Consider the following 19093-nt stretch of genomic DNA (forward strand, 5'->3'; position numbering starts at 1 on the left):
ATGATTTTGATATGTTAAAGGATATTTTCATAAATCAAATAAAATTCCAAATATTAAAAAGTAATTTAATTTTTTTTTAAATTATGGCCATTTGTTAAATTTTTTTATAGAAAAGTTAAAAAAAACCCTAAAACCTTCAAACCCAGCAGCGTCTCAAAGACGAAAGCAGGCACTTTCCTCTCCCTGAAAGAAAAGTATCGCAAGTTAAACTTAAATGACTAAATTACCCTCAATATTTTTCCAGATTAACACACAAGTCTCTTAAAAAAAGTACTGTTTCAGGTAGAAAATAGTAATTTCAGAATAAACATTGTACAACAAAAGTTCCACAGCTACGGGTGTTATTATATACGACACCGCGTTTTTGGTCCTTAAAATGGGCGGCAGTCCACGCTGGAATTATTCCTTCTTATTTTTTCTTTCCAATTTTGCCCCTCATCGTTTGAAACCCAAACCCTCTTTGCTTAATTCTTTTTCGTTAGTTTGATATTGAACTGAGGATATTTTTTTTGGGTCCATTTTGATCTGTAATTATAATTCTGTAAATATATATTTTTAAGAAATTGGAATCGGAACCCTAATTCTTGGTTTTGGGATCTGGAGATTCCGATGGCTGATCGGGAGGAGGAGGATCTTAGAATGGCTCTGCGGATGAGTATGCAGAATTCGCCGCCGGAACCTAAGCGGAGTAAACCCAGGGATGCCCCTGCCGGAGCTCCAACCGATGAGTCACCGGAGATCAAGAGCCGCCGGATTCAGCGCGAACTCATGGCTGCCGCTGCCGAGAAGCGATTGTTAGCCTTCAAGAAGAATTCGCCGGCTTCTTCACCGGTCTCTGGCTCTGTGGCGGTTCCTGTTATGGGTTCGGATTCGGGGTCCATGGCTGTCAAGAAAGAGAAGGAAAAGGAAATTAGCGTTGGGGATTTGAATTTGGGGAAGGAGCTAACCGAAGCGGAAGCGAACCAGCTGTTTTCGATGGTGTTTGGGGTTGAAGTCTCCAAGGGTATTCTTTCGCAGTGGAGTAATCAGGGTATAAGGTATGTTTAGAATTTGAAATTAAAACCCCAATTTTGGGTTCAATTTTTTATATTTTTAAAATTTTTAAATAACAATGCGATTGGGCTTCATGTGATAATATTGAAATTCATCTCCGCAAGTGTTGTTGGTAGAACGATTTGATTAATGCCCTGCCTCATATTAGGGTTAATAATTTGTATTTGATGTATAATCTTATTTTATATTCGATGTACAAAGTATAATGTTAAGTAGATAGTGTACCTGGCTTTAAACTGGATTTTATAGAGTGAGAGTCAAATTTCTATTAATTGAGCTTTAAGCACATAAATTGATTTTTTTTCCTTTTCTTTTGTTCCTTTTAATATATATTTTTTTAACTTATTTGTGATTTGATCAGTGTTTTGGAATGACTGATTTCTCTTTTACCTTTAGGTTTTGGATGAGTTGTCTCTTGTGGATTGTCCCTACTCCCTAGTTATTTCTTTTTAAGCATATGATTTATTTATTTTTAATGACTTTCTTTTTAGTAATCTCCAGGTTATGTGGCATTTTTTTTATTATTTGACTAAGAAGAAACCCTCAAATATTATTGGTTGGACTTTGGCATTTGTGATGCACATGTGATTGAGCTCTGAAGCTCATAATTCCATGTCAAATGGATAAAGATGGTTCCTCGTTCTAATAAGTACTTTCTTTGTTCTTGTTAAACTATTTTTTCTCGATAAAGGCAATACCAATCTAAACAAGCTGATGAATCATTGATGCCTTTTACACTGTATTTCATAGAATAAGGTCCTTTTTAATTGAAACATTTTACTTAATTGTAAGGACTTGTAAAGCATTCCTTTACCATGTACCAATGTTTATATGGCATTACGTGGAATGACCAAATAAATATTGAATAAGTGGAAATAATTATATATGTTCAATTGTCTTAAAGTAGTTTACTTCCATACCCAATTATCTTTTAATTTTTGCCATGTCAGGTGCTGCTTGGTTCCCTATGTTTTACTGCTGCAAAGACAATTCAATTTGAATTTTCATAATAAATTTGTAGGTTCGTTATTTTAGAACAGATGTTTATCAATATTTATGTTTGCTCTTGTTGCTTTTTTTTAAGCTCTTTCTTTATGGTTTTATTTTATTTTTGTAATCATGGGTGTTCACTGGAATAGCAACTACATGTTTTAAAAAATAGAAAAATTATGACACCTATGGTATCATCTCATAAGCTAAGAAAATTATATTTGGCTGATATATAATAATAATAATACATTGCTTTTATGTAGACTGGTCTACTTAAATTTTTTATCTTTGTTGCTTATACAAGTAAATTTTTTTCCTATAGGTTTAGCCCTGATCCAGAAACATCTATGGGTCTGGTGCAGCATGAAGGTGGGCCTTGTGGTGTCTTAGCAGCCATTCAAGTAATTTCTTGATTTCTCAACAGTTATTGCCTGCTTAGGTTACTGTAATTCGATTGATTCAACTTCTTTAGTTGATGTGTCTAATCCTTAAAAAATATTATGATGCGGTGTTTTGGATATGAACCAATGCACTGCATCATAATATTAGCTAACTATAGATTTACACTAACACGATGGTTTCAATATTCAACCCACCTAATTCTGAAATTGAGTTAGAAATGTTTTAATTATTTGCATACTATGTTGAAGCTTTAATCAATTCAAATTGTTCTATATGTTTATGGTACTACCTCCTATCTCAACATAAATTTTCCCAAATCTTGACAAGTTAGTCGCAGCCTCCTTTGAACATTTATTTCTCGTGCTCCAGCCATGTAATCTAAACCATTGCTGCATATCACATTTCAAATATCTTTGGCATGAGAGATTGATTGAACCTCTTGAGACTTTGCTAAAAGAAGTCCATAGTTGACACAGTTTCTAACCACAACGAGGAAGGAGACAGTTAAATATATGGTCCACCCATGGGCAATACATTAAATAAGTATTACCTTTTTTGGGAATAATAACCATCCTCTATACCTTATTGTGCTGTAGATTATACTACTCTAGTTTTACACATTGTCAGCTTGGGTTCGGTATTAGTTTTTTTATAAATTGTCAGTAGATTCTATTGCACTCTTATTTTGCAGTTTGGTTATATACATGGTTTTCAACTGTGTATATCAGAAGCATTAATGTGCTAGGGATGAAAAAGACCATCCTTTACATCTTATTGTTCAGTAGAATCTACTACTTTCGTTTTATACTGAACCAGTTTGGTTTCACTATGCATCACCTAGAGTATTTTGAGCTTCACATGCTATACTTTCTCTTGTATATTTCTTTATCATTGTGTGGCCATGTCTTTTGTTCTGCAATTCAACTAGAGATTGGGCGGTTTGGTCAGGAAAATGTTTCTCAGACTACAATGAATTGTTACAAAACATTAAGGTCTCTAATGTTAAAGTTTAAAACGCAGCATGATCTGTTGACAGTGCTATTCATTGTTTATCTGATGAAAATACATGCTCTGTATTTAATGTCAGTTGATTAAACTACTCTACACAATGCATTCTGAGAGAGAGGCAGTTTTTTGGTTTTTGAGTTCCAGAAACTGGGCTGTAGTATTGGCCCTCGATCTTATTTAAGTGTCCTTTTCTCTTCACTATTGTTCAAGGTTTTAATTTTTTTCTCGATATTTGTATTTCCTGGTGCACTTCATAGTTTTTTGTAGTTTCTGTTAATGATTTGATATTTTATTTGTACTGGGGTACTAGAAGCGAAAAATGGTATTAATATGTATATATATATGTAATATTTCTCTTTCATACTCTGCCAAAGTCTAACAAAAAGCAGCCAATGCAATTTGACTAACCATCTGCTAGCTTTTTATTTTTTATAATTAAATAAGTAACGCTGAAGAGCTGTTATTCTGACGTCTTGTAGAAATTGTGGACTGAAGGTTAATGAAGATATAAGTATTAGTTTTACTGCAAAAGGGTATTTTGGTTCCTGGTATATGTCAGTGATACTCTGCTAGGGACATCTTGTTTGGCTGAGTGGATTGGGAAATTTCAGCCAAATGTGTATTGTTTGTAAATTTTACTAATGACCCCTAGTTCTTAAAGCTCCTTTATGTCTATCAATTTTGGGGGAATAAATTATTCTGTTTTTCGTGATTCATCCTTTAATTTGCAGTTTTGTGCTTTTACCTTTTGCTTCTTGTTATTTTGTTCCTCCTAAATTTTCATGATGTTCACATACATTGCACAGGCGATATTGTCTTATCCATTTTATTTTTTAAATGCATATATTTTTAAATGAAATTCTTGAATTTTTTCGTGAAATTTTATTTTCTTGATTATGTTATTATTTTCTGTTTTACCTAATTTGTCATCAATTACTGCTATATACTTATTTCTTGTTTTTGTTTTCTAATGCAGGCTTTTGTTCTCAAATACCTTCTTTTCTTCCCAGAAGAATTAGGTAAAGCCGAACAAAATATGCCTGGAACTTTTGCTTCAAGGAGATTAGCTAATAGTCAAATTGTTGCATCAAACAATTTTTCTTCTCTTACTGAAGATGAAAAATCAAGGTGATTAATCTTCCATGGTAATCTGTACGGCTGTTTTAAATTTAGCTAAATGTATATTACGTTTAAGGATTTTGTTGCTCTACTCATGCCAGACACTTACAACCGTAATTGATCTAAAAGCTATTAAGGCAGTTTCACTTGCATGTCTGTTTGGCATTTGCTGTTGATTTCTATGCTTAATGCAAATGTTATTCTATGTTATAATTGGTGTTTTTTACGTGTGTGGATGTGTGTGTGATAAGATACATTAATATCTTTCAAGGACAAAGAATGATTAGTGTGTGTGAGTGTGTATATAATGTATGCATGTATCTTTTATTTTATTCCCCTCCACCCTCTTCATGACAAAGATCAGTAGCTAAAACTGATTACTGATAATTTTTTTGACCAGAGCCCTGATTAGAAGTATGGGTGAGATATTGTTCGTTTGTGGAAGTAATAAAAGGGCTGTTATTGCAACTTTGAGTATTGTTGGACATAACATTGAAGAATCTGAAGGCAATTTGACGGACGAGGTAAGATTATTTTAGGCAGGCATCTGTGTGGCATTTATTTTACATTTGGCTTGTGTTGAATTTCAAACTATGTGATTGAACTACTTGTAGCACAGTTGTTGGACTATATAATTTTACTCATTAGTTTAAGGTTTATGCAGAACATGGCAAAAGTGCTTGAGGATCTTTCAATTGAATCTGCTCTAGATTTGCGGAAAGTTTTGAGAGTTAATACTTATACATTGCAAGAGAATGCTCTTCAAAAGCTTGAAGCAATGATTCCTGTATTCCGGAGTCGAATGGGTGCCTTGCTATTCCTTATTTCAGCTTTACTTTCTCGAGGACTGGTATGCTTGTTAGCTTGATCACGTTTCTATCTGTGTATGTTTTCTTGTTCACAGGGGAAGTGGAATGGGTAAATGGCATGTCACTTCTTGTGCTCAGAGGAATTAATTGCTTTAATTATTAGCCTAAATATAAGAGGTTGGGTGGGGCAGTCTTGTGTACTTGATAATTGTATTTGGCATCTTTGCTTTCCTCAGAAAGGTTTGTCAAAGGCATTAATTTGATTCGTTGGCCTGGCAAAAGTTTGTGTCCCCTTGACATAGGTGGACTGCTCACTGAGTTATTACTTACAGTTGTTAATACTTTCAAAAAAATCTGTGCCGTAAATTTCTCAATAGCTATTGATAGCCTCAGATGAAAATTTCTCTATTCATTTTATACTCCATTAATTCCTTTACATTTCATGAAAATTGCCTGAATTTTCTGCTTCATCATCACATGAGTAATGCATTAAAAGTATTGCTTTCGTAGGATTCTGTTCAAGCTGACAGGGATGACCCCAGCTTACCTTTGGTTACTGCTCCCTTTGGACATGCCTCTCAGGTATATGGTCACGTATCATAGATAAATTAATCCTCTGATTTGGCACTTCAGTTTTCTAAACCTACTATTTAAATGTTTACACAGGAAATTGTGAACCTACTGCTCTGCGGTCAGGCAGTCCCCAACGTGTTTGATGGAAGGATGGATTTAGGTGGTGGCATGTTCTTAAAGGGCATATCTAGAACTGTAGAAGTTGGTTTCCTCACTCTGCTGGAATCCCTAAATTTCTGTAAAGTTGGTCAATATCTCAAGTGTCCGAAATGGCCGATATGGGTTGTTGGGAGTGAGTCCCATTATACAGTTGTATTTGCTCTTGATACTTCTGTCCAAGATGAGAACGAATTGGAAGAAAGGGAATCACAAATTCGAAAAGCTTTTGATGCACAGGATCAGAGTGGAGGTGGCGGTTTCATTAGTGTGGAGGGCTTTCATCAAGTTCTCAGGGATACAAATACAAGACTTCCACCTGAGAAGGTCGACCACCTCTGCAGCACAGGTTTTATTGTATGGAGTGAGTTCTGGCAGGTAATTTTAGATTTAGATAAGAGTATGGGAGGCCTGAAGGATTCAACAGGTTTAATGGGTAAGAAGGTTTTCGAGCTTTACCATTTTAATGGGATTGCAAAATCAGATTTGAATGGTAGCCAATTGATATCTAGAGAGACTCCAGTGCAAAGGCCTAGACTGACCAAATTGAAGGTCTCAGTTCCCCCTAGGTGGACTCCCGAGGAGTACATGGCCGATGTGGCAGTAACCTCTAGTTCAGGTGGAAATGAATCCAGGGGAAATGAAAATGAAGTAACTAAACCCGAGCCTCCTCAGCATGCCCCTTTGGTGGACTGCATACGAACACGCTGGCCTCGTTCTGTATGCAATTGGGCAGGGGATCCACCTAGCATAGTCTGAAACTGTTTTGGTGGCTGTTTTCGGGGATGCTTTGTGGTGCTCTTGTTTTAGGGGCACAGGGAGACACATGCAAGCAAACATTGGTGAGGCAGCAAGGAGATGGGCTTGTCCTGGTTTCTAGTCTCGGGACACCGTCCAGCACATGAATAGGGTAAAACTTTTGAAGTTTTCTTCCGTCTTAAATGTGTCGATAGCACTGAAGCTTTTGCTTCTGTACATTGTTGCTTCATTCAGTACGATTTTGATATGTCTTAACTATTTGAAGTGAGGATTCTGTAATATTGTTGTCTGTTGGGAAGTGTAAAATCAATTCATAAATTACTCTGTTGTGGTCTAGGGAAAATTAGTTATTGGGAATGTGTAATAAACATCGAGTCTGTTTTGGCATGTTACAATTGTTGTAGAAGTAGTATTAGAGTTTCACCTATGTGGTGTTGAATAGTGAAGTTTTTTTTATTAGGTATGATATAGTGGATATTACACCCCTGATCCGTGACCACAAAGATATGGTCACCATTGTAGTCACCATCATCATTGTCAACTGGTTTTTTAAAATATAAAAGGAAATCCCATAAGGTAGTATATATCCTTTATCATATCGTCTTGATAGCGTTTTTATATTCATAATTTAGAGTATTGTGGATATAAATGAATTTATGAGAACGAGCTATTGAATAGTAAAAGATATTGAATAGTAATTTTTGTAAGCTGTCAACCAATTAGAGGGAGACGCGTTATCTTGTGATAGCCACTATTTGTATGAACTATTATTCTAGCTACTGAAAAAGATTTAATTACCCACAACATAATTTTATATAAAAAAAATCAATTTCATTTTGTTTGTTAGAAAGCCTAGTTATGGAGTGAAGTAAGCCTCTCGAACAAAATATTTGCAAAAATAGTTTTTCATTTCGTTAGATTTTTTTAATTTTGTTTTAAAATAACATGACAATTATTTATTGGAAGGACGTGGGAGAAAAATTGGACAAATGATTTGTGTCTAAATCCGTACATACTTACAAATTTTTTATGTTCAATATATTTCATTCTTATTTCTCATGTTGTTCCGTATTAAAAAATAATTTTATATTAAGTTAACAAATTTTGTTAGAAATATGACATTTTCAAGATTAATTTGTTTAAACTAACATGTTCAAACTAAGTTTGAAATAGTTCGAAAAATTCTAGTTTGAACCTAAGTTCAAATGTGATAAATTATGTTGGAACATATTTGAATCTACTAATTTAATAACTATTTATTTACATAGAATCATTCAAAACATACAAAAAAATCTTTTTTTTTTTGACAAAACATATATGAATATTTGATATAAACATATTTTATCATTTTTCTCTACAAATAAATCTAAAGTGAACAAATAATTTCCAAAAAAAAAATAGAACATAAAAGTCTCAAATAAGAGATTTGTGACTCTTCTTAGGTGACAAAAATATTAAAATAGGCAATAATTCTTGGGGCAACTTTTATGATAATAGTGAGTAGGGTAGGGATGTAAATGAAACAGGTTTGATGTGTGAATTCTCTTTTCTTTTTACACTTTGTTAAAATCTCTTATATCTATGAAAATATATTCCACACCTTAAAATTAGAACCTAAAAGTGATAACTTATAAAAAATAAAAATAAAAAGACGGAGACAAGTGACCTAGAAATGTCCAATACAAAATAAAGAAAATCCTAACTAATACTTATCTCATACAATGGGTTATAATACTTGTATTGTGGATTTTCCGAAAGAATAAAAATTTATAACGGTACTCAAAATCCAAGTTAAACTGATAGAGAAAAACTTCAGCTCTCTTTCTCTCTCTCAGAGCAGCCGCTTCTCTCTTCGTCTTCCTCTTCTCTCTCTCAGTTAAGGTACAACAGCCGAACATTCACACTTTCTCTAATTTTGTTGATTTTTCAAATTTTGCTTTTTGTATTTGGTGATGTCATCCATGGAGTTTGGTACTCTTATAGTCTATTGGTGATTATGTAAACTCTCTTGTTGTAAATGGTGATGAAATTTTCTATTATGCTCAATTGAAATTTGATTAGGTATATGCATGTATGTATGTATGTATATATATACAAAGCCTACTACACTTTGTTTGACATTGTACTTTTCTGTTTAACAGATAGAGTCTTGTGAGAAGTAATTGATATGCGTATGAGAAACCTAAACTATTTGATTCATAAACCATCAATTAAGTATTTTTGTCGAAGTTTTTCTCTATGGTCAATGAAGAAGGACCCTGATCTTGAATCGGCTCTCTCTAGAAACCGTAGATGGATAGTCAATAATCAGATTAAGAACATAGTCCTTCGCTACCCGAATCAGATACTACCACTGAGATTCCTCCAGAAAAAGTTCAAGACCCTTGATCTCCAAGGAAGTGCTCTCAATTGGGTCAAAAAATACCCTTGTTGCTTTGAGGTCTTTCTCCAACATGATGAGTATTACTGTCGGTTAACCAAAAGGATGATGGCTTTGGTGGAGGAGGAAGAAGCTGTCAAGGATATGCAGGAACAGGTGCTAGTGCAGCGTTTGGCAAAGTTGCTGATGATAAGCGCGAATCACAGACTCAATGTTGTGAAACTTAATGAATTGAAAAGGATTTTTGGGTTTTCTGATGATTACTTGATTAGGATTGTGCCCAAGTACTCGGATTTGTTTCGCATTGTCAATTATGGTGGGAGGCGGAGTTCAATGGATATTGAGCTTGTCTCTTGGAACTCTGATTTGGCAGTTTCAGCTATTGAGACCTCAGCTCAAGAGCAGGGTGCTGAGCCTTGTTTCTCTTGTTCATTGCCTTCCACTTGGGTGAAGTCTTGGGAAAGATTTCATGAATTCAATTTGACTCCTTATATATCACCGTACCTGGACCCTGGCCAACTTGTGGAGGGAACAAAGGAAATGGAGAAGAGGACAGTGGGGTTGGTGCATGAGCTGTTGTCATTGACTTTGTGGAAGAAAGTGTCAATATTAAAGCTTGGACATTTTAAGAGAGAGTTTCGATTGCCAGAGAAATTGAATGTTTTGTTGCTCAAGCACCTCGGTTTATTCTATGTTTCAAATAAGTATCAGATCTATACAGTACTTCTTAGAGAAGCTTATAAGGGATCAGAATTGATTGATAAGGATCCCCTCGTTGTGGTGAAGGAGAAGTTCGGTGAACTGATGCGGGAGGGGCTTCATGAATATAATCGAAGGCATTGTCTGCAAAATTTAGAAAAGAAGAGAAAGAAAGGCATGGTTTTGGGTAGATCGCACGAAATTGAAGATAAAACCTCAGATCTTTCTGATCCTGAGGATCAGGGACAGGGAGACAAGCTAGGTGGTTTATTTGATCCCGAAGAAAGAAAGCGGTTTTATAAAGTTCTCTTTGATGATGATGCTCCATGATAACTGTTGTGGTATATTTCTGGCTTTTCTCCTATTCAAGTTCTGAATTTTTATTCATAAGCTTAGGTCTTCATGTTATCTATACTTCGTTTGCCAATTACTGTCTGCCAAGTTTGTTATTTCATATTCTCCTTGTGAATCAAAATCTTTTTCCTCAGTAATTTGATATGGATGTCTTCTGCGGGTTCCAGCAACATCTTTGGCATTATGGTTGAAGGAGATTTTGTCATTGTGCTTCTGTGTTTATACCACTGGATGAATATGGAAAGAAAATAGATATAGGGTGGAAGTCAGAATTCAAAAACCTTCTTCGCAGTCTTCGGTTCTCCTAGGGACGCCTCAACTCTTCATGTTGCATCATCTTAGAGCTCTCCTAGGGACGCCTCAACTCTTCATGTTGTATCATCTTAGAGCTCTCCTAGGGACGCCTCAACTCTTCATGTTGCATCATCTTAGAGCTCTCCTAGGGACGCCTCAACTCTTCATGTTGTATCACCTTAGAGCTCTCCTAGGGACGCCTCAACTCTTCATGTTGTATCATCTTAGAGCTGAATCAAAGGTAATCCCGTTGCTGGAAAACTTAGTCAAATTCCAATGTTCGTGCATTAGCACTAGAATATTTTTGCTTGATAATGATCTCTTTTTATAACCATTTGGCTAATTGCATGGTCAATAGTAACTGTCCACCAACACAATCTTGAGTCAAGTTTTTCCACATCAATTCAATGAGGGATGCACTTTATTGGAATTTTTTTTTTCAGTACAGCTGATTAGCCAGGGGACTACCAGGTTTTTACTTAAAACCTCGTTTGGCTTGAGAAAGGTTGAACGTGAACACATTTATATTATGATTCTATCTGTTTGAACTATGAACGATGTACCTAAGAAATCTACTTTGATGAATTTTGCAAACATGAAGTATGAGCTTTCTTGATTGATGCACCTATCGGTTCGGTCCGTTTCAACAACATTGTATCTGACACCACATCAACAGCTCAATCTGACATTAGAAGGTGCATGAGACATGGAGCCTTAATTGCTGTAAATACATTCCATGATGCATTGGCATGATCAGATTGTGTTACTATAGTGATATGTTTTGTTACTTATATTATGGGCATGCTATGGGTACTTTTGTAAGGAATAACATTCCATGATGGGCATGCTGGCTATTATTAGTACTGTAAATACATTCCATGATGCATTAACATGATAAGATTGTGTTACTATGGGGAAATATTGTTGCTTGTGAAATTTACCTCATATAGTACTTTCCTAAACAAAAATATTTTTTATACATTTAGATGAAAAGAAATTATACGGTTTCAACTATTTTTACCTTCAAACTACTGTTTTTTTTAAAAAAAAATATATACAAAATATGACATTCATTAATGGTTGTATTTGAGAAAGTGATCCATCTCTTCTCGTTTCCATATCTTTTTGACAAATTTAGTCTGAAAATGGTCTTTGTTCATGATAGCCTACAATTCACTATAATAGGTTTGATTTTATCTTATAAAAAGTGAATAAAATAATTAAAATACTATATTAGATTTTGATTACAAAATAACCTTCATAATAGAAGCATCATATCTCTTCTATATAATAAGTGTGTAGGTAATGAAAATTCTTGGTTTTAACGATTTTTTATTTTTTTAATATTAACTTTAACAAAATATTCTTATATTTATCTATAGTTTGTAAACACTTAAACTTAAATAAAATAAATAATTAAAAAAAATTAAAATAAGATATTTTGGAGATATTTTACAATGATAATTATTTAAAAATAATAAATAATTAAACAAATTAAAATATAATATTTTTGAGATGTTTTACAATGATTATTATTAAAAAATAATAAATACTTAAACAAATTAAAATAGGATATTTTGAGTTATTTTACAATAATAATTATTTAAAAATAATAAAATCATACGTTTTATAACTTAAATAAAATTTAATTAAACTTAAACTCACTTATTAGAATAATATCATATTAAACCTATAATATAATCTACTGTCAATTAGCAACAAATTGTTTTTTTTTAAAAAAAAAAAACTAGCAAGAAATTTAAATTTAAAATCCACGTGTAATATTTAATATTACATTAAACATATAATATATAATCTCCTGTTGTGACTCTCAAATTCAAAAACTAGAACCAACATAAACTTAAACAAAAATAAATAAATTATTTAATTGTCATTGTAAATAATTCTAATACGTGAAGTTTATAAAACACATGATTTTTATTATTTTTAAATAATTGTCATTGTAAAATATCTAAAAAATATATTATTTTAATTAATTTATTTATTGAATTTGATTTAAGTTTAAATCATGTTTACAATCTACCGTTAAATATAAGAATATTCTGTTATATATAAGAATATTCCATTAAAGTTAACAAAAAAATAAATAAAAACCCGTTAAAACCAAGAATTTCCGTTAATAACACACTTATTATATAGAAGAGATGTATATATAAAGGAGGGCACCAAGGAGATGATGTGACACTCTAAAAACTCTTCAAAACACTCTATCTATTTTCTCCTTTAATCTAATTTTTTTTTATTCATTTTATATATTATAACAATAATAAATGCAATTTTTTAAATTTAAATGAGATATTTATAAGATATTATTATTTAAAAATAGATATATATCTCTTTGTGAATCCATATATATTCTAAGCATTCTCTATTAATCTCATATTTTCCTGTACTCTAATTTTTTTTTCTATTCTTCTCTCTAAATTTTTTCAATTTTAATTTTCAATGAATTCTAATTCATATCTCCAAATTTGTTTAATTTACGTGTTAATGATAACGCAATCCTCTCAAGTATTTATTCAGTTATTAATGTTTGTTAATCTTTAAAGTTTGAGTATTTATTCAATTATGTAATGACTCGTCTATTTCCAAGACCTTGGACCATTAAAAATTACTAGACATAGCTTCTATTTTGGGAAACATATATAAGAAATAACATAACTTTATTTAAAACCCCAAAATAAATATTGTGCAAAATACAAAGTAAAATATGAAATATAAAATACCGTATGGGTACCCATTGTTTGATACATAAAAACAAACTTAAATGAATTAAATACTAATTGCAGAAATACATCAAAACATAATTCAAAAGACTTAAAAATAACGTCATCCTCGATCGTTCATGCAGTCCATTCATCCTCAACACATAAGCTAAGCTGCCACGAATCTTTCCGCCTTCCATATTCATTTTCCTGCATCAAGCTAAAAATAAAGGAATGAGCATAATGCCTAGCAAGGAAAATCTACTAACACAAATCATAAACATATACTATAAAACATATGACTATAAAAACGTATATCATATAGGACTACAATATTAATGGTCATTAACTCATTAACATGGCATGTGATAAATCATCTAGGTCCTCTGTCTACTAATTGAGGTAGGTTAGATCACATGGTAGTATATGATAATTCATCTAGGTCCTCTGTCTACTAATCGAGGTATGCTAAATCATAACTTTAAACCATGAAAATGATAAAAATTATTGGGGTTTGCTATCTAAGTAACTAAAAGCCCCAAGCGACATAAAAAATATTGGGGTTTGCTATCTAAGCAACTATAAGTCTCAAATGACTACAAGACATATATATATATCATAGCATAAAACATATCATAACATAAACATATAAACACATAAAATCTAGCCTATTTTCCTTACCAAAAACCGGGATATTAAGAACAAGAACGGGTTTGGAACACTCCTAAAAACCAACAGCAAAATCATGAGTATTTCTAAAGAATGAAGATGAAAAGAGAACTAAACCATCCAAGTAGAAACTTACCGAAAAGAACCTTAAGTTTCAAGAAACTTAAATACATAATCAAGAATCATAAACAAGAGTTAGGATCTGAAAAGAAAATAAAAGAAAACTAAGGAACCATAAAGAATTGAACTTAGGGATAAGAATACCTTAAATGATCTTATGAATTGATCTAAACCTCGATACCGAAATCTCACTTCCCAAGTGTTTAGAAAAGCTTAGAATGATAAAGCTTTTAACCCAAAACCCAAGTGTTTCTCTCTATGATAACCTTAGTGTTGACCGCGTTTTTAGCCAACGACGTGAGAACGTCAAAAACGATAAAACCTTCAAGAGAAATAAAACGACACAGACGGTTTTGAAAAGAAAGTAAATAACACACGCAATTTTTATAGTGGTTCAGCCCCAATATGTTGGTAATAGCCTAATCCACTTAGAGTTGTGATTATAGATCTGTATTCAAGATCAGATGAATTGAGCTAACTGAGTTTCTTCAATACAGATTACAAGAATACAAGAATTCTTTCAGATACAAGCACTTTCTCTCTCTAGAAAACTCAGACCCAAAATTTCCCAAAAGTCCCTTTCTGATCCCATCAGCCATATATTTATAGGCTTAGGATCATACATCTGATATCCCATAGAATCGGGATATTCCATTATATTTATTATATTTAAATTACAAAAATATTCAAAATGTAACAGAACCCCAAATTTGTGGGAAGAATAAGAGATTCTCGCGTATGCCCAGACCGATTCTTGTTGAAGCTGTTTCTGGGAATCTTGACGTAGTTTGTTCTACCTGGTTGATGAATATCACCTTCTGGTCGGCCACACCTCTACTTGGACAGTCATGCACTTGCTGGTAGGACATGCACTTGCTGGTCGGACATGTGCATGGCCGATCAGCCAAGTCCATTACTGGGCAACAAAGTCATTCCTGGGCAGCAAAGTCACTACTGGGCAGCAAAGTCATTCCTGGGCAGCAAAGTCATTCCTGGGCAGCAAAGTCACTACTGGGCAGCAATGTCATTCCTGGTCGGTCATGCACATCTCTGGTCTAACATGGCACACTAGTCTAGCATGACATTTCTCTGGTCTAACATGGCACACTGGTCTAGCATGACATATCTCTGGTCTAACATGGCACACTGGTCTAGCATGACATATCTCTAGTCTAACATGGCATATCTGGTCTAACATGGCATATTGAGCTACTCCTAAGCCAAGTCACTTTATCACAACTCTGAGGAGCCAATATATTTATTGACTTATTAATGTGTCTTTTACGGACCATGTACTGCCACTTGTCACCTCTATTGCTACGTCATCGATCTCCAATTTTTGGGGATAACACTCTCAATGAAAGCACCAAATTGTTGACGCTGTTTTTCGTCAACTTAAATTTGAATTGCACTAAACAATATTTCAGAAACAAGAAAAGAACAAAAGAACTTTTATGTGGTTCAGCAGTTAAAATCTGCCAATCCACGAGTCAATATTATTGATCTTAATACTCTCTCAAATCTTTCTCAAAGTAATTCGACAGAGTATTCTTAGTACCAACTTGTGCGTGACTACAAATGAAAATTACCAGGCTATTTATAAGCCTGGTTAGGAGATCATCTTCCCCTGATTCAGGGAAGTTACAACCAATTGTTCAAATATGTAATAAATGTAAATAAACATATTAAATACATAATATCCCATGATAATTGGGATTTAATACCAGATAACAACAAATCCCTAAGGAATAGGGATCTTCTAACAGCTGTTGAGTGCAAAATGTGTTGCTGACCTCGAATGCAAGGTTAACGCGCTTTTGAGATCAACATAATTTTGAGCTTGTTATTCTAGTCATCCTCCTCCTCAGCTAGTGGTTTCATCGAACTCAATCTTTGGAGATCAATGCCCTCGAGCCTATAACTAAGGCTCGAATAACACCCATTTGCATCGGATACGATTTTTTCTTTTGAGCTTGAAACTTAAGATTGAGCCTTTAAACTTGTGCTCGATCGCCAACAACAACAGGTCAAGAATCATGCATATTTATATAAGTGTTCAGCCACTGCTTGTTATTTTTGAGCTTACGCTTTACGAGCCTACTTTTCGAGGCTCATTTACTCATCCTCGAAATTTGGGTGTAGCATGTTCTATTTTATTATTTTATTCATGTAGTTTTATAAATTATGAATTCATTATTCATCAAATCAATTAGAATTAAAGATTAATTTTTGGTAGTTAATAACAATCTTCGTGGGAACGATACTTGATTTATCATTTTATTACTTGTTATGATTACATACACTTGCGTAGTTCAAAATTCTCACAACAGATAATCAAAACCAATTCTTATACATGAGATGTATCATTGTTCAAATTCTCTATTTCCTAGTATTTCATAGATGTTTTAGGCTTTATGTAATAGGAAAGAGAATTGGGATTGAACGAGCCTTGAAATTCACAAAAACAAGCACTTTCTTTGTGAATTTCTTGGAGAAACTTGTGATCTTTGAGAGGTAGAGAGAGATTAGAGAGAGAATTGAAAGCGTGATCAAGTCTTTAAAAACTCTAAAAGAGCCATTTTTATAGTGTAGGCACTGTCATTCAGTCTAATCAATAGGGTTAGAGCTTTCAAACACATCATTTAGAGTTTAAAACATGTCACTTTACAGATTAGTCAGACGATGTGTCACCTACAGGGGGCCAACACGTCACCTACGACGTTTCGTCTAGGTTTTCAAACCTAGGTGATGCGTCACGTACAGGGGGTGTTGCAACACTTGGTGAGCAGCCCAAACTTCTCAAAGTGACCTTAAACACCTTCAAATGCTCCCAAACTTTTTGGGCACTCTTATTTACTCTAAAGTATCACTTTGGACCAAAAAAAAATACAATTTTTAAATTAGTAACAAAAAATCAAATTTCACATCTACATTATGTGAAACTGTTAGGGTTTTACACCTAGTTTGTGTAATACCACTTAGGTTTTGTATTTTAACGAATCCTAACTCTAAATATATCTTGAATTTTAAAATACTATGTAATTACTAAGTTGTATAATTACTACCCAAATAATTATAAAATCTTTTCCAGACACACCCTTACAGTTACACTGTTAAATTATTAAGGGAATTCCTTTTGACTTCAGCATCAGAATGTCTTTCTGCAGGTACGCCCTTACAATTAGTCTTGTTGAATTACTAAAAGATTTCATTTTGAATCACAAATGCACCCATAACAACTAATGTGCAATCAAAACCAAAGGGAAGCTCCTTTGGTTGGATATCCTATATTCTAAAAGATGTTTTTTTTTAAATTTTTTTTTTTTAAGAATTTACTTATCTTTGTTGGTTTGTGAATCATGTGTTTGATCGACCTTTCAAATAGAAGCACTTGTTCTGTTTGGTCTTATAAGCTTTTCAATCAAAAGCTCTTATGATACTAGTCGCAGTTTTATGTACGTAAAGATTTAGTCTTATGTTTGATGCAATTTTTTCTGATTCTTTTTCACTTGTTTTTTTTGGCTTTGAATAATAATTAAGCCTATCAAAATTATCTAAGTATTAATTATTTCAATATGAAAACTCTTTTGTCTAATTTTTCGAGAGAATCTTTGTATGTTATTTGGCTAGACAATGAGTTTTGCTAGTTGTGGAAAATCCCCCTCCAATTCTTACTATCTATCATTTGCATTCTGAATAATGATAATAAAGTTATTTCGACAAAAACATGTATATATATCATCTAAAAGTATTTTCCAAGATTGGACCAATTATTGAGGTTTTATGGATGAGTGATCATGTAATCGACCACTAGGGTCAATCTTACTTCGTTCATTGTAAAACTAGAAAACATAACCGCGCTTCGCGCAGTTTTTTGTAAAGATTAAAAAATATATATTTTAAAATATTTTTTGGGAGATTTTGTGTAAGTGATTCCTTTTCACCCTAACTGTACAACATACTTCTTATATGGATACGTAAGGGCGTCTTGACCGTAATTTTTTTTCATAATAGTGTTCATTATATAGCGAGCTTCCTATAGGTTTTTGAGAAATTCCAAATAATTAAAGTGCCAAAAATAAAATTCAAACTATTTGTTGTACGTGTGCTTTTATTTAATATTAGTATTATTTTATACACTTTGCGTTGTTTTTTTTATTATATAATTTTTTTAAGATTTTTATATTTTTAGGGTAGAAAATTTATAAATCATGACCTTTTGCATAATCATTCATTTTTTTAAATAAATACTTTTAGCAATTTAATTAATAATATTCTTAATCAAATTAATATCACGTGTATACATGTTTGTAGCAGCTAGTAGTAGTTTGTAGTATGTTAGTTTCTGTGGATTTTGATTCAAGCTGGGACTTAGTTGGAAACTCCTAGCAACAGTTATGAATTTTATAAGTTTAACCTATAGTTTAAGAATATTAATTATAACATAAGGTTTGATTAATATTGTTGGTCCTAGAAATATATTTATTATAACCTAAGGTTTAGATATAATTATTAAGAATGTGACACTTGTCATAATCATGTTTATTAAGGATATAAGTATTTTTGATGAATAGTTTAAATAAAAGAAGAATCTAGAAGCTCTAGCACCCTCCAGAAACTGTTAGGATCACGTTTAGACTTAGTCAAATCTGTTTTATCAATTCAAAATATGCTGAAAAAGTGCAAATACGTGTTTGATATATCGCAGCTATAGGGCCCGATATATCGCCTACGGAAGATACGGAAAACACTTCGACTTCGCACGAACGATCGAACGAAGGCTCGAGAACATAGTGGAGGCGATATATCAGACCCACCCTTGCATTTTTGAACTCCGTGGAATCCGAGCTTGAAACATTCCTTAACCTCTTGGACCTGCCTTTGAACAATTTTGATCGAGTTCTAGGCATCTGTTGAACGAAAATTCAAATCTTTTTTATTTTATATTCATTTATTTATTCAAATTAAAATGGGTTAGTTTT

At 33.0% G+C, this 19093-nt stretch overlaps 2 protein-coding genes across 8 annotated transcripts; both read left to right on the forward strand.

The window, feature by feature from the left end:
- The first annotated feature begins 390 nt into the window (after positions 1–390).
- Positions 391–7328, forward strand: LOC133804939 (uncharacterized). The gene is made up of 7 exons (XM_062243048.1): positions 391–1037; positions 2366–2444; positions 4430–4581; positions 4973–5096; positions 5237–5422; positions 5892–5963; positions 6048–7328. Exons 1-7 carry the CDS (start codon positions 610–612, stop codon positions 6867–6869), a joined length of 1863 nt encoding a protein of 620 aa, XP_062099032.1. The 5' UTR covers positions 391–609; the 3' UTR covers positions 6870–7328.
- A 1225-nt stretch (positions 7329–8553) lies between these two features.
- LOC133803543 (protein WHAT'S THIS FACTOR 1 homolog, chloroplastic) lies at positions 8554–11515 on the forward strand. Of its 7 annotated transcripts, none has more exons than XM_062241629.1 (3): positions 8554–8750; positions 9011–10289; positions 10470–11515. In XM_062241629.1, the coding sequence occupies exon 2, from the start codon at positions 9037–9039 to the stop codon at positions 10276–10278; it is 1242 nt and encodes a 413-aa protein (XP_062097613.1). In that variant the 5' UTR covers positions 8554–8750; positions 9011–9036; the 3' UTR covers positions 10279–10289; positions 10470–11515. The 7 variants fall into 7 exon arrangements, 5 of the variants coding, with proteins under 5 accessions (XP_062097613.1, XP_062097614.1, XP_062097612.1 ...); XM_062241630.1 differs by having other exon boundaries at positions 11040–11515; XR_009878004.1 differs by having other exon boundaries at positions 8555–8750; positions 9011–10837; positions 11040–11515.
- Positions 11516–19093: the final 7578 nt, after the last annotated feature.

This window comes from Humulus lupulus, chromosome X (genome assembly GCF_963169125.1).
Source record: "Humulus lupulus chromosome X, drHumLupu1.1, whole genome shotgun sequence".
NCBI classification, from domain to species: Eukaryota; Viridiplantae; Streptophyta; class Magnoliopsida; order Rosales; family Cannabaceae; genus Humulus; species Humulus lupulus.

Excerpts from the sequence above, each read along its gene's own strand:
- LOC133803543 (XM_062241629.1), top strand. The coding sequence starts at position 9,037 with ATGCGTATGAGAAACCTAAACTATTTGATTCATAAACCATCAATTAAG.
- LOC133804939 (XM_062243048.1), top strand. The coding sequence starts at position 610 with ATGGCTGATCGGGAGGAGGAGGATCTTAGAATGGCTCTGCGGATGAGT. Across the intron at positions 1,038-2,365 it reads TGGAGTAATCAGGGTATAAG|GTTTAGCCCTGATCCAGAAA; the intron begins GTATGTTTAGAA and ends TTTTTCCTATAG. Across the intron at positions 5,423-5,891 it reads CTTTACTTTCTCGAGGACTG|GATTCTGTTCAAGCTGACAG; the intron begins GTATGCTTGTTA and ends TTGCTTTCGTAG.